The sequence below is a fragment of the Macaca nemestrina genome, chromosome 13, assembly GCF_043159975.1.
Source record: "Macaca nemestrina isolate mMacNem1 chromosome 13, mMacNem.hap1, whole genome shotgun sequence".
Taxonomy (NCBI): domain Eukaryota; kingdom Metazoa; phylum Chordata; class Mammalia; order Primates; family Cercopithecidae; genus Macaca; species Macaca nemestrina.
In genome coordinates, this window is record NC_092137.1 from 63,235,344 (window position 1) to 63,251,778 (window position 16,435).

The 16,435-nt window shown below is 34.5% G+C and overlaps 1 protein-coding gene across 23 annotated transcripts in view; it reads left to right on the plus strand.

The window, feature by feature from the left end:
- The window catches only part of LOC105465127 (EH domain binding protein 1), a 406,349-nt gene that overhangs the window by 345,169 nt on the left and 44,745 nt on the right, over window positions 1–16,435 (plus strand). For 17 of the 23 annotated variants that reach the window (XM_071076797.1, XM_071076793.1, XM_011713372.2 and 14 more), the window contains 5 exons: window positions 3,534–3,641; window positions 6,308–6,432; window positions 9,317–9,455; window positions 9,637–9,743; window positions 12,402–12,525. In XM_071076797.1, the coding sequence (XP_070932898.1) occupies window positions 3,534–3,641; window positions 6,308–6,432; window positions 9,317–9,455; window positions 9,637–9,743; window positions 12,402–12,525 (603 nt within the window). The remainder of the gene's footprint in view (window positions 1–3,533; window positions 3,642–6,307; window positions 6,433–9,316; window positions 9,456–9,636; window positions 9,744–12,401; window positions 12,526–16,435) is intronic. The other 6 variants (XM_071076801.1, XM_071076803.1, XM_071076802.1 and 3 more) reach the window with 1 other exon arrangement.

Consider the following 16,435-nt stretch of genomic DNA (forward strand, 5'->3'; position numbering starts at 1 on the left):
ACCAGCTTCTGTTGTATAATGGATCTCTAGTTTACTTTCTGCCTTGTTCACCTACTGGGTTTTCAGTGTTTAACCATAAAGATCTATATATTATATTTATGCATTTATATTATGTAGTGTCTTTAAACACACACATGCACATGCACTTAAGCTCTGTAAGAATACCATTAGAGCATTTCTTACAGGTGTTAGGAAATATGTAACATTAACTGTTCAAAAGAATTCAAAGTTGATTGTAAAACTGAAGTCAATGAATGAAAAGAAAGTAGAAACCCATTCTTACAAAGACCTGAGCTGTGTAGATCACTTTTTACTCTTGCCATCCCAAATAGTAATCCTTTTATCTAAGGTTAGCAGTACATATATGAACATTGAGTTAACCCACTCAGCATTACTGGGGAGTGGTAGTGTAAATGACACCTGTTTAACATCATATAGGAACCTAGCACTGTATAAGTGAGTAAAGAAAGTAGGTACCATTTCCTGGGTATCCCTGGAATCTGAAAGAACCCATATACAACCATATTTCCAGACTTTCCTATTTTTTTTTTCATGGCAATGCCATCATTCTATTCACTCAGGCTGGAGAGTTTATTTTGATGGTGGCCTCACCCTTACTCTCCTCAGTATCCCTTCTCCCACAACCCAACATCCAATTGATTTCCAAGTTATGTCATACCTACTCCCAATTCTTTCATCCTAGGTTAGGCTGTCCATACTGCTTGCGTTGGGGTTATAACAGTCTCCAACTTGCATTTCTTGACTCTAGCCTTTCTGTTCTCCAGTCCAACATTTAGGTCAGCAATTTTGCTTGACAGATGGTGTCACGTGCATAGGGCTCTCTTATGCACAGTCCCTAGACCACTTTTGCTTTCACATAAGAAGGCATATGAGAATGTGAGCAAGAGTGATATTATAGAAATAATAAATGAAGCTGCTCTGATAAAAGATGTAAGCTTCAGTACTTATATTACTACTAATAAGTTATACCCACTTCACAACTGATTACAATAAGGCACTTCGGTTGAAAACAGCTTATGGAGATTGCTGTTAAATTAATCTTCTAAAGCACAGTACTGATCATGTTGACCACCAGTATCTCTACATTCCTACCAAGTAAAAGTTAAACTTCCCATTCTGTCCTTCAAGACTCTCTATAAGTTTGCCTTTTAAGTCTTACCTTCTATTATTTCTCTTTAAGTATGCTTGAGCCAAATAGGACTTTACGCCATTCTCTGAACATAACCTACCCATTCCTCCATTCATGCCTGTAATGCCTTCGCCTCAATTGTACCTCTTGAAATTCTATACATTTCTGAAGACCTAATTTGAAGGTTAGCATTTCCAAGAAAGAATTCCTGGTGTCATTGGCAAAGAATAATCTCTTTATCTTTTGAATTTGCTCTGTACCTTATTTTTATCCAGTAACCCCCACCATACATGGTATTATAGTCCCTTGAATATGCCTTTAAGGCAGAATAAATGTCTCATACAACTTGGTATCTCCTCAACATCTAGCACAGTGTTTTGCATATTGTGTGTACAGTACACAGAAGTTTCTTGAATAAAGGAATGAGTATTGAATTCTCTACTCTCACTCTAGATTAACTGTATTCAGTAATCATCAGTGGAGGCTTATTGGCAGCAAAAAAGTACTGCATTAGATCCCTAAAAGCTATTAATAGAAGCTGTCTCTGACACAGAATAATGCTGAGGAAGTGTTCTGAACACCTTTTTGACACACAAGAAATATTTGTTAGCGTATTTGCAGGTTTTGAGGATAGTGAAATTGAAGATGCCCACTTCTATGAAATGAGTCAAATAGTTGATTAGCTGAGCACAGCTGATTCAAAAAGATGTCCCAAGTGATTGTGCTTAAATAATGAAGCCATGTATAATACTTTAGCTATTTCTTTGAAAGCATTTACCAATGTTTTTATCTCTATGCTTCCCTGCCCCCACCCCCCTGTGTGGGGGTGCATTTCTCAATCTTTTTTCCTTTTCTTTTTTTTTTTTTTTTTTTTTTTTTTTTTTTTTTTTTTTTTTTTGAGACGGAGTTTTGCTCTTTCACCCAGGCTGGAGTACAGTGGCGTGATCTCGGCTCACTGCAATCTCCACCTTCTGGTTTCAAGCCATTCTCCTGCCTCCGCCTCCCGAGTAACTGGGACTACAGGCGCACACCACCACACCTGGCTAATTTTTGTATTTTTGGTAGTGATGGAGTTTCACCATGTTGGCCAGGCCGGTCTCGAACTTCTGACCTCGTGATCCACCTGCCTCAGCCTCCGAAAGTGCTGGGATTATAGGCGTGAGCCACCGCGCCTGGCCAGTCTTTTTTCTTTATTATTTTCTTCTTCCAAATGGTTTACATAGTAGATGGGAAGTCTTCAATAAATGTAAACTATTGTTATTAATATTAATGCTCATAGTAAGCATTTACGTAGGAAGCCAAAACTCAAGCCTAAAGATGTACAGTTTCAGAAAGGGCCAAATGTTGATGGATTAAACCAAACTGTAGAATTTTGGAATTTCTCAATTGGACAAAAATCTTTGGAATACCTCACTACTAATAAAAGTTGCCCACTTAAAAAAAAAATTGGGTTGCAAAGCAGTAGGGGTATTCTTCAAATCACAGGGCTACACAGCTGTTTCTCCAAAAGGTATATTGCCTGTCTGTTGGATAGAAATTAAAGTTAAACCTTTAATGTGCAACTAAAATTGCTGCTGTGCCTTTTCAAATATATAGAATTCAAAATTACTGAAACAATTTTATCACTAGGATTTGGAGAGGAAAAAATATCTACTAAAAATCTTTAATGTCAAAAATTGACTCCATTAATTAATTATTACCCAAAACATTTTACTAGGGATATAAAAAATTATGTAAGACTTTCTCATTCCCATATATTTAATTTTGGTTGATAATTTTTCCCAGATTTTGCTCTACCAAAATTTATTGTCTTAGTTGTTTTTGAACTTTCCATTGTATAAAGGCACTGTATATGCTAGTCTCACTCTTAATCTATCCATAATGTTTTTATGATAATATTTTATTAATAGCATAAAAGTATTTAAGCCTTCATAAAAATGACAAATATGTATATATATAAGGAATGTGTGCTTATTTATGCATTTAAATCTAATAATCTGATAAAAGTGTAAAATTTAGAAATATTTGATGACTTTGTCACCAAACCAACTTATATTTTTGTGTGCCATTGTTAGAGTTACTTATAGATTACACTTTAAAATACAGGGGCTCAGTGAGCTCAGTGATTCAGAGACAGCGTGTGGCAAATTGTCAAAACCTTTGCATCTGCTTTGATGTGATAATTCATGTTTGACATATGGATGTAAAATATAAATGTTAATCCAATAGTGAAAGAGTGACTTAAAACTGATTTCTTAACTTGCTTATCTGGCCTGAATTTGAATAACTATTACTAAAATACTGGTTTTTCTTCTTTAATGTTTTGGATGAATGATATAAAATATAAATAATAGACTAACATTATTGCTACATGTTCCTACAGATGAAAATGATAATATTGAGATAGATACTAACGAGGAGATCCCTGAAGGCTTTGTTGTAGGAGGTGGAGATGAACTTACTAACTTAGAAAATGACCTTGATACTCCCGGTAATTTCAAATTATAAATGTTTTGTGTCCTGCTGCATGGCAAACTTTATGGTTATATTTTTATTATCTCATCAATAATAATAATTTTGTAGTTTTATTACATCTTAATGGCCTCATAAACCATTTAGGTTAATCCACCTTCCATCCATCAATTTTATGTTATTTTGTTTTGGGTTGGATGTTAAAATTAGCAATAACATTGGAATAGCAAATTGTAGTTGTGTTCTCTTATTATTAAGATTCACTATTGTATTTTATGTCATGTGAGACAATCTGTAGGCTTTCAATAGTTGGTTCCCTTCTCAGCTTAAATATTTTGGTGTAATGTCATAAGGTGTATATTCCACATGTAAATCTAAACCATGGGATCAGATTTTCTGATTTAGTTTAGAATTATAGTCTTAGTGATAATATTATTTTGCAGATTTTCTGTTTACCTTAAATACTTAAATATTACTCTAGTAAATGATTTTACATCTACTTAACTAATTACAATAAGACACTTTGAAAACTATATAGACTGCTGTTAAATTAACCTTATGTCTTATATCAATAAATCACTTTGGCAATGGACCTTTGTAAGTTCTTATTTAAAATATAAAGCTACTTGCTGGTGGTTTTTAATAGGTGAGTGTTCCAAATGCACTGCCTTTTATAAGCCAGCAGCAAGTAGCAATCCAAAATTTTGTATACCTAAGGGGTTCCATAAATGCTTGTTGAATTGAATTCTTATAGCAATAAAAAGTCTTTGGTGATTTCTTTAGACTTAAAGGAAGGAGGCAAAGTCTCTAACATTTATCTTTTCATGTAAAAAGCTAAAGGGAGTGAGAGCAAGCATACTTTTTCCTATCCCTGTCATGCCCCTGCAATGCTAAGCGGCTCCATTTCTTTCCCTGTTGGAAATACTACTATTATTTCAAGAAACAGGTGACCAGGGTTTTCCTGACTATAACGAACACTCAAGAAAACTCATGCCCTTTTGGCAGAAGCTCCTTCATGCCCCGGTGTTAAATTATACTATTGCTAAATAGAATTTGGTATATTTATAATTGTGCAAGTCCAAAAGAATGCTGATATTTAAGGAAAACTGTTAAATGTTTAACCCAAAATTATAACTACATTTTACTTCTTTCTGTTTAAAATACTACAGAACTTGGTTAGGTTTGATTTTTTTTTTTTTTTAAACATTTTTGTTGTTGCTTACTCACCTTCCTACCATAACAACCACTAAAGGCTTTATCAGAAACCAATCACATCTTTTTAATGCTGAGGACATCCATAAGTACTGGATTGAATTTTTTAATATTCAATTTATGGAAGTATAAAATCAGTAATAATATGTGATGCATATGTCCTGATTCTACAGTAGGTTAGTAACACAGGAAAAAATAGCCATTTCTTAGGTAAAATAACGGGAGAATTTTCTAGTTTCAGCTGTAGCAACTTTAGGGAATACTTTAAAGATTGGTTAATTTTAATCCTAATAGGCTTGACTCTTGTCCTTTTTAAAAACTCTCTTCCTACTTAATGTTTTCCAAAAAGAACACACATCTCAGCCTTCCTGTTTGGAGTTAACTAATAAATTGTTTATGGCTCTCAAGCATGCCAGTTAAGTGTTGGCATGTAAGTAGACAGGCCTCCCAATTCAGATTTATGGTTTATTTTGTGGCAATAAGAAATAGGAATGCAAACTAGAATCTAGAAGCCCATAGAATATATTATGATTTTTATCCTTGCTTTATTTTCCCCCAAAATTTTTTTCATATGTATATGTCATAATGTTTTAATAATAAATTGCTTAATCTTTATCTTGATTTGACCATAGTTCATCAGATATTGTTTAAAAGAGAAGCCTTGCAATATAAACTGACCAATTTGCATGAAAGTAATGACAATAGCATTTATTAAGAGTCTTATAATTAGAAAAGTTATTAATCTTTATGAAAAATATCCAGTAAATGGTGGACATATCTATTGCAACCATTTTATTAAGGAGTTGCCTTTTATTAATTTAAGAATTAGTTGTGTTTCTACTCATTTTGAACTATCGTATTATGAAAGATTAATGTATATTAATACATTCCAAAAATGTAATAATCTGTATTGTATTTCTGCTATCTAAGTAGAGGGTATTTGTAAACATATACCCTGTTTCAATGGTGGTTATATAGGTACATATATAAACACTGGATTCTAATAGTATGTACATGATGACGATCTGAGATAATGTTAAGAATTTGTTTTAATATGGCATTATATTTATAAATCTAATATACTAAAAGAATTAAAACTATAAAATAATATTCAAAATGAAATGTATCTCTTCCTTTAAATATCTAGTTTGTTATAACTTGTTTTATTATGTATAACATATAGTGTTTATATAAATATATACATCACATACAGGCACAGGTTTTTAGGTAAGCATTAGCTACTATTTAAAGTATAACTAAGCTCTCTTTAGATATGTTGACTGTATTCTTTAAGGGGAATGATTTTGGTGGGGGAATATACATATGTAAAGGATTTTTCGTATGTCTAATATAATATCCTTTTCTTCTTTCTTTTAAAATATAGTAATACTTTTCTGAGCTCACATAAAATTGACAGTCTACATATCTAAATGCATCTCACTCAGTTATTCATGGTATTTGCATATTTAACAGAACAAAACAGTAAGTTGGTGGACTTGAAACTGAAGAAGCTCCTAGAAGTTCAGCCACAGGTGGCAAATTCACCCTCCAGTGCTGCCCAGAAAGCTGTAACTGAGAGCTCAGAGCAGGACATTAAAGTAAGTCTTACTTGTTTAAAACATTTGGCTTAGTATCTGTGTCTTCTAGTTTCTGCCAGCAGTTAATTCTAAAAGCAATTTTTTACCAAATTCTTCACCAATATTAAGATTAGGGTATAAGAAATTTTTACTGGTGAGGTGTGGTGGCTCATGCCTGTAATTCCAGCACTTTGGGAGGCCAAGGCAGGAGAATCAGGAGTTCAAGACTAGCCTGGGCAACATATTGAGACCACGCTACTGAAAGTAAAACAATTAGCCAGGCATAGTGGTGCGTGACTGTAGTCCCAGGCTGAGGTGGGAGGATTGCCTGAGCCCAGGAGTTCAAGGCTGCAGTGAGTGGTCATCATGTCACTGCACTCCAGCGAGGGACACAGGGCGAGACCTTGTCTAAAAAAAGAAAAATTAATTAAAAAAAGTAATTATCGAGACCACGGTGAAACCCCGTCTCTACTAAAAATACAAAAAATGAGCCGGGCGCAGTGGCGGGCGCCTGTAGTCCCAGCTACTCGGGAGGCTGGGGCAGGAGAATGGCGTGAACCCAGGAGGCGGAGCTTGCAGTGAGCCAGGATCGCGCCACTGCACTCCAGCTTGGGCGACAGAGCAAGACTCCGTCTCAAAAAAAAAAAAAAAAAGTAATTAAATAGGCAGTAAGTAAATATCAATATGGTAATCAGTATTCATATACTATTTTTCAGGGAAACTACTGCTTTAAATTGTTATTTCAAGTAAAAATAGAGGCAATATGGAAATTATTCTTGAGTTCTATATCTATGTATATTTTGCTAAGAAGAATACTGTTAAGAGAATTCTAGCACATTTTTCAATAATCCTCAACCTTCTGCCTGTTTAGATGAACTATATGTATGTTATTTATAAGAATCATCACACCTGAAAATGGTAATGTGATTGAATATAAATGTTTAAGATAACTTGCATGTGTTTTGTGCCATTTTGCATCTTACCTTGTGTGACATTTTAGTCAAAATGCCACATTATAAGAATATTATTAGACTGTTTATATTATTCCCACCCACATGTTTCCCTGCTTTCCTCACAGTGGTTAGTATTTCTGTAGCTTTAGGGCACTTCCAGTCCTGTATAACTTTTCACCCACCTGCGGACTATAGGGACTGCCCCGCTGACTGAAAGGATTTCCTTCCCCTGACACAGAGATGCTTTGAAGTCCCAAAACAATGACTTTCATTGCTTTTCCCCTATATTGTCAGTTTCTATAAATTGGTGATGAAAGTGTGTGGCAGCACTAGAGGACTTTTGGTCTCTATCTTTGAACAAAAGGAAGCCTGGATCAGGTCTGATTTTTTGCGTTCAATTTAGCTTTCTGCAGTGGATTTAATGCAGAATGAAGCTGGCCTAAGAATAATACAATAGATTGAAAAGGCTAACTGAATTAGTGGGTTTAGAGGAATACATTTGTAAAGTGGCAGAAGTCCCTAGTCATAAAAAGGTTTCTTAAGATGGGATTTGCTGGCTAATCGCACTGATATTTTAGCATGTTGCCAGGCCTAAAAAAATTTAGCTGTGTTTGTTTATTTTGGTAAAGACTTGAGTTTTAGACTATTGGATAGTTATTATAACAGTAGAACTCTATTTTTCTTTAAAAAAATAGAATAAAAGCCAAAATTGTTCCTACCATAACTATATGGCTAGGATATTACAAGCATGATATTAATGATAAATGCATTAGATAACTTTAAAAAAATAAAATAGTGCTATTTTCATTTTTATGGTTTATCTGTATAGATAAAATTGGTTTTGCTTTCCAAAACACTCTTACATAGTAGTCTTTAAAGTTATTCCAACAAAAGGTATGCTTTAAACAGCTTGCCTTTGTATGATTCCTTTTAGTTAAGATTTTGAAAATGGTGTTTATAAAGAACATATAAAGTCCATCTGTTCTCTTGAAGCTTTCAGCGTTGATTTGGGTTTTAATTTTTTTTAATAAAATGCAGTTTACACATTTATAAATGAGGCATTCTGTGTTTGTGGAAAAGGATAAACTGTTACCTTCCCCTGAGGATTCTGTATCCCAGGCCTCCTTGAGGCTAGAGAATAGGCCATTGGAGGGCTCCCTCATTACCGATTGTCTCAATGCAGAGGAAGGGCAAAGTCTTGGTAGCTTTTGATAACCAGTTTCAGCATTCAGCAGGCTTAGCTATTAGTCATGCATCTTAGCCTTTCCCTATTTACTTTCAAAACACTTAATAAAAATAATAAAAGATTAGGTATAAAATGAAATATTTGTTTGGTACACAGCACCTCGGTATCTGCAGCTTCCACACACTGCAGTGGTTCAGTCTTCTGGGATATTTCTTGTTGATAGAACCATTTGAATTTGTTACCAGTATTAACATGGGAAGCTCCGGAAAAGATAATTGTAGTTTCCTTAGCTGTAAAGGGCTTACTTACAAATCTGGCTTTGGAAAGTTATAGCTGATGAAATGCAGTTCAGTAGGGTAGTATTATAATCCTACCTTTTAGCCTTCATCCAGCATTAGTGGTTTATCTCAATGGGCATAAAATTAGAAACTAGTTCTTGTTGTCATACAAGTCTGTGGGGCTGTGCAAAACTGATGACACAGAATAGTGGGGAAAACAGGAGGCAAACATGGCTTTTAAATAGTATGTATCACTGGTGGAAGACATGTTCGTATCAAAGTTATCAGGAGTTAAACCATGTGTCCCAAAGTTTGTGATTACAGGTAACAGAACTTGCAGTTGAGCTATTTAAAGTACTTTAAAATCCTTTTCTTGCAAAAAGTTTCTAAATTAGTGTTTTCTTATATCAGTAAAAGTTGCCTTACTAATGTGTAATTTTATGTTTATGCGATCAGGACTCTCTTACCATGTGTTGTTTTACTTTTAGAATGGCACAGAAGATCTCCGGACTGAACGATTACAAAAAACAACAGAACGTTTTAGAAGTCCTGTTGTGTTCAGCAAAGATTCTACAGTCAGAAAAACTCAACTTCAGTCTTTCAGCCAATATATTGAGAATAGACCAGGTAGAACACTTTTTAAAATGTTTTCCCACCTTATGATTTAACTATATATAGATATCTATATATAGTTTATATATATATATATATATAAAAAAATAATCTGGTAATGTAAATTCACATTTCAATACACAAATATCAAGCTTTATAATAATTTTACATGTCTTTCCTCTTTTTTTTTTTTAAGAGATGAAAAGGCAGAGATCAATACAGGAAGATACAAAGAAAGGAAATGAGGAGAAGGCAGCGATAACTGAAACTCAGAGGAAGCCATCAGAAGATGAAGTGCTTAATGTATATTAATTTTTTGTGTGGTTTCATGATTGCTGATAATTCCAAACTGTATGTGGAAATAGTGCCTTTATTTGTTAAAATGAGATGTTAGGTTTTTTAAGATGTCAATCTCCAGTGCATTCAAAGCAGAGTGAGAGGGGTGCACTGTTGAATTAGTCTGCAGTGTGGTGATAATTGTCAGATAAAAAAAAATGAATTTTTCAGAGTTCCACAGCCCCAGTTTCCTTGAGACATTTCCATCAGGGCACTTCCCATAAAGAGATTCCAGTATTGATCTACCGGGAGGATTTTAATTATTACAATAGCAGATACCGCAGAGCTGCAGTTAGAGGGAAAAGTCACATGAGACCTGCTAGAATTTCTCAGCCAACCCATTTTGTTGGCTTGGGTTAATGGGTGTTCAACCTTTCCATTATCCAGATCAGCCGTGAATTACTAGCTGAATGATGTTTGCATTAATATAATATATATGGTAATTTCTTCACTTAATTAACAGGGAGGTTCAGCTCAGTAGGGGTATGGGCTGATCATGTGTAAAATTGATTTGTGAGGGAAATATTTGATAGACCGCAGGGAGAAAGCTGCTTTTGATGGACAGCTGCGGGACAGAAGCAGGAAGAACAAGTTTTAACTTGAATTTTTGTCTGGAAGCATAGCTCTCTTTAATAGTACTACTTTTTAAATTATCTACAGTTTTTCTAGGTATTTTCATTGTTTTCAGTGTTAAAATATTCTTTGTTGGATTTTGAAATCCTTACAAGTATACTCAGAGTCACCAACTACATTTTAGGACTCTAAAATCTTCTCATTTTAAGTTGTTTACTTTAGAAGACCTGGAGAGGTATGAGCTAGAAAAGAACAGCTCACTGATAATCCTGATGAAGTATTTGGTATAACTTTTAAGTTACAGAATACTTAAGTATACTATGTACTCACACTAAAGATACCTGATTATGAAATTTCTTTCTATTTTTAACTGAACCAATCAGTAAGAGCAATGAAGTTTGTGTGTTGCTTATCACTTCTACTTCCTTATATATTTGTTTTTTGTATTGTCTTTGCAAACTACTGTATTTGTTTTGTCTGTCTCTATGGGAATGAGAAAAGAAAATTTCCCTTTTGAAAATGTTCTACTGTCTGGTAGATAGGTTCAAAAAGCATTCACCAGATTATCCCAGATTTTAAAGTTACCATTAGCATTTATTCTATTATTGTATTTTTTTCTGTTATATTTTGCATTGAGATGGAAGAATATTGATTTTGTATAAATTTTTTAAAAATACAGTGACTTTTAAAATCAAACTATCCTGAGAAATTTAGTTTTATGATTTCTTAAAATATTTTAACTTTACGTTTGTCAACTGCCATAATCAATTTAATAATAAGTTGGTATAGATTGAGGTCACATATGAGTACAAATTACTTACCAGTTCAAAAGGTATGTAAGTTATACATATAGTTAGACATATTCATTAATCATGAGAATTCTAAAATATGTTCATAATTAACATAATTCTTGATTTTATTTCCTGTTTAAGGAGTAGTGAAATATAATTCCCTATAGCTTCTAAGAGATCCATATGCTAGGCACTGAAGGAATTTGACAGAAGAAGTTTGTTCACACTTATTTCTCTGAATAAATAATGTTATAAGTACTTATGATAGTATTGGTGGTGGTAAGAATAATCATTTAATCAGTTCTTCAGTATTTCTTAGCTAATTAGATCTCTTAGCCCCAGAAATGTCAAAAGGTAAACAGGTAATCCAAAGGGAGCCATAATTAATCAGTTTTTATGACTATACCATAAATAACCCTGACTTTGATGATTTAAATTTGTAATATGATTGTTAAAATTAAAGGTATACTGGCACACATACATAAAAAATATATTTTTTAAACATGGATGGTTCAAAAAATAAATTTTCAAATTAAAATCCAAACTTGGCTAAATGGAAGATTAACAAAATCAATATGAGTTTTCTTAGATCCTGTGTAGCAAGGCTTGAAACCACCTGTCAGGTTACTATTTACAACTGTAATAATTAGTAATACATCAACAGAATGGCATATTAAAGTACAGGAGCCAGCTGGAGGGAAAATTGGAGATATTGTGAACTTCCCTTAGGATCATTTTTAAAGTATTTTTAAATAATGTAATCATTGTGAAAAAAATGTATCTCTTTTGTATTTCCATAGAACACATTTGTCTGACTGTCTCAGGATGGATGCTTTCAAGGTCAATTCCTTAGTAAAACTCCATTTTTGTATATTACACTTTTGAGTTAAAAGTGTCATTGGTGTGTGTTTTGATAATCACAAAGGGGAAAATTATCTTCTTTGTCCATGCTTAAATAACTCTGACTTAACTCTAAGGATAATTTTTTTTTTAACTTAGCATTAACTTTTAAAATCTGGCAAATCTGGCTGTGAAATTATAAACATAATAGTAAACAGCTAAAGAGTTCTCTATTTACAAAAGTTTGGTATATGTAATACATATGAAAATTTTCTGAATCACAGAGAGTTGCTTTTGGTACTAAGGGTGATACTAAGGGTGTATTTGGTTCTCTAGGTAAGTGCTTTACTAAGTGTTTATAGAAAGGAAAAATGCAACTTACAAGTGATTTTTTTTCCTTCCTGTTTGTTCTTGTTAACAGAAAGGGTTCAAAGACACCAGTCAGTATGTTGTAGGAGAATTGGCAGCACTAGAGAATGAGCAAAAGCAAATTGACACCCGTGCCGCGCTGGTGGAGAAGCGCCTTCGCTATCTCATGGACACAGGTACGGTGCCCAATTACACTGTAAACAGTTTTGGCAAATTGAGCGTTCACAAACTCTTATAGAGTTTTGGAAGTGTGAATCTTTGAAGCCTGAATGTTCAGCAAAACTGCCTTGAAAATAAAAAGGCTGCGATTTGCAGCCACCTCTCTGGGCCCTGGTGATAAGAGTGCCTTCATGGGAAGTGATAACTCGCCCTGATACCGTGTGAGCCAGCACTATTGAACAGTGTGCTCATCCATGCAGAGTTGGAATACACATCTGTGCCTCATTGATATGCCACTGCTTAAAAAAAAAAGTAAGATCTTTACTGTTCTACTGATTCATTGGGGGAAAAAAAGATTTGGCCAGCTAAAGCCATGTACTGCATGAAACAGAGCACTGTGCATAGGGGACGGCTCCATGGACTAGATCACTGAAATTTGAGAATACTATCTGGTTACTGATGCTCCACAATTTTTTTTAAGAGAACAGGTTTTTAGAAGTCTGTGATACTTTGTGTCACAGTTGCATTTGAAAGGATTAAGGTATATAGCAAGGTTTGTAAAGATGGGTTAGAGCACCAAGTTAGCTCCTAACCAGAGGGCAGATTGGCTTTTTAATGCTGATTGCCAATGGTGATTGAATAGATCTGAGAGCACAATAAGCAACTGGAAAGGAACTGTGTGTGTGTGTGTGTAAAATGCTACCCCTACAAAGATATTAAAATGTGAAATAAATCATTCATACCAAATTATAAGTTATATTAAGAAAAAAAGTCAAAAAATACAAGTGGAAAATTCATTCCTGCAATCTAATTAATTGCTTTAATTGTATGACAGTGTTGAAATAAAGTAGATTAGCATGATTTAGGATTGGAAAGCTTTCCTGAACTTTTTCTTCTCTATTTTCCAAAAATGTATTTAAAATAAAAGAACTTCTCCAAAAATAAGCATTTATATGGGACATTTGAAAATGCATAGATTAGTGAAATCAGAACATATTAGAACAGGAAGGAACCTTAGGCTTTATCTGGGACAGTGGATTTCATACTGTGTTCTATGGAGTCCTAAATCTTCTTCAGAGGCACCTCAGGGGCTTGCCAGGACAATAAGGGAGCAGAAAGTAGACAGACATCTGGATTCCTTACCTTACTTCAAATAGAGTGGCTCTGAGTTTATTTATCTGAAATAGTGGGCTTTTTGAAACAGTTTATTTGAAGAAAAGGTTCTACTGCTTAAAATTTAAAACCAAAAATACTTTTTAAAAAATCTATTACTTAATCTTTTCATTATATAGGTGAGGGGACAGAGGCGTAGGAAACATTCAAGGTCAAACAGATCACCACATGGTAGACCTTAGATTAGAATTCAGGCTACCAGAACCCTATCATACACGATCCTTCTTGCTACACCAGAATATGTAGCCCATGTATATCAATCCCCTAACAAGTTACATGCATGTTCAGTCTTACACCTGTATACTTGTATGAATTCAGCATGGATCCATAAACCAATGTATTGTTTTATATTTGCATTTTTTCTTGGGTTTCTTAGGGATTTTGAAAATATTAGCTATGTTACCTATATTAAACATATAATTACTAGACTGAATAACATTTGTAATATATTTTTAACTATTTCCTGTAAATATTTTAAGGAGACACATTTCCTTTTTTATTTTCCAAACAAATGGAACTTAACCGCTTTCCCTGGTTGTGTTGAATAAATTCAATGTTACTATACAAGAAGACTTGTGCCACTAGTGAAAAAGCTATAAATCCTGTTTCCTCTCCCCCTTTAGCACTTGGAGCCTGATTTATTGAGGGTTCTAACCAAAATAGACTCAATTTCTCCTTCCTACCCAACATATCACTAGTGAAGCTTTGAAATGGCCCCATTCCAACCATAGATGCTTTATAATCTGAAAGACAGTCACAGAATACAGGTTAAATCTAGAATCCTTTGGAGCTTATTTTATTTCTTACTTCACATGACAGAATCTGATCCTAACTGGATCTGCTTCTGCAGATTTAGACCAAAACTGAGTTGTTCTCCCAACTTCATAAGCTCCAAGAATCATCCTAGACTGTTTTAAACCTCCTCCAACACAAATAATGTTTTAAGAGTTGCCTAAAACCTAGTATCTGAAGTAAGAGATAAGATGTTAGAAAGTGAAAGCATACATTCATCCTTTTCCTTTTTGGGTTCCAGTTCATTCCAACTTCTTATTTATTATAATGCCTTTTTTGGGGATGTTAGACATTTCAGTGTACTTTCTGATTCTCAGCCTAGAATTAAGGAGAGCAGATAGTGCCCGTGTTTTTTATATGATGAGACTAAGGCTCAGATAGGGGAAATGACTCACTTAAGATGATCTCATTAGGAATGGTGGAGTTAGGGCTTGAACCCAGGTTTTCAGGTTTTCTAGCTCTTGACTCAGTCCTCTTTCCTCACTACATCTTCTTTACAGAACAAATATACTTTAATCTGCTATTTCAGTCTTTATATACTTGTAGATAATTGACTATATTCAGGTTTTTTGCTGATTTGAAATTCACATAATATAAAATTAACCATTTGAAAGTGCACAATTCTGTAGCATTTGGTACATTCGCAGTGTTGTATAGTCATCACCATTGTGTATTTCCAGAAGTTTTTCATCACCCTAAACACGAATTCTATTCTCACTAAGCAATAACCTTCTATTTTCTTCTCCCCCAATCCCCTGGGAATCTTAAATCTACTTTTTCTATGAATTTTCTTTATTGTAGTTATTTTCTGTAAGTGGAATCAAACGATATTTGTCCTTTTGTGTTTGGCTTCTTTCACTTAACATATCTTCAAGGTTCATCCATGTTGTAGCATGTACCAGTACTTCATTCTTTTTTATGGTTGAATAATATTATATTGTATGTTTATACCACATTTGTTTATTCATTCATCTGTTGATGGATATTTGGGTTGTGTCCACTTTTAGCTACTATGAACATTTGTGTACAAGTATCTGTCTGCATCTCTGTTTTCATTTCTTTGGGTATATACCTAGGGTTGGAATTTCTGAATCATATGGTAATATTGTACTCAATTTTAAATGAGTTGTGAGGTTTAGGTAGAATTCAGAATACATTTTCCAAAAGAAACACTGTTGTAAGTGTCTACAAGCCAGACAAACCCACAAAAAACTGTTAATTCCAAATGTAACTAAATAATACTAATAGTTATTTTAGACCTGAGTCCTAGGCTTCCAGAGCTTGGGCAATATTGGATTTTAAGCACCACCCCTGTGACGTTGAAGCTACTTACATTCTTGGGGGAGACAGGATGGGTGGGGCCTGGATGGCAGCCCAGATTGCTGGACATTTCTCCTGGCATATTGGCAGAAGGCCTTAGCAAGAAAGTAGGAAAAGAATGTAAAAGTCTCGTATAACAAGATGGGGAGGTGCCAGGGATGAGAATTGCAGGAGCTGGGAAAGGGCACCAACGACACAGATAGAACAGCTATGGGATTTATATGTTTGGTTCCTTCTGAAATTGTTCAGTAATCCTAAATCAGTGATAGTTTGAATACTGAGCAGCCATACTGTGTATGGGAGTGTGTGGGTTTTTTTCTTTTAAACTATATTTCAGGCCGGGCGTGGTCGCTCACGCCTGTAATCCCAGCGCTTTGGGAGACCGAGACAGGTGGATCACCTGAGGTCTAGAGTTCGAGACCAGCCTGGCTAACATGGTGAAACCCCATCTCTACTAAAAATACAAAAAATTAGCCAGGTGTGGTGGTGGGTGCCTGTAACCCCAGCTACTTGGGAAGCTGAGGCAGGAGAATCTCTTGAATCTGGGTGGCGGAGGTTGCAGTGAGCCAAGATCGCACCATTGCACTCCAGCCTGGGCAACAAGAGCAAAAGTCTGTCTCAAAACAACAGCAACAACAACAA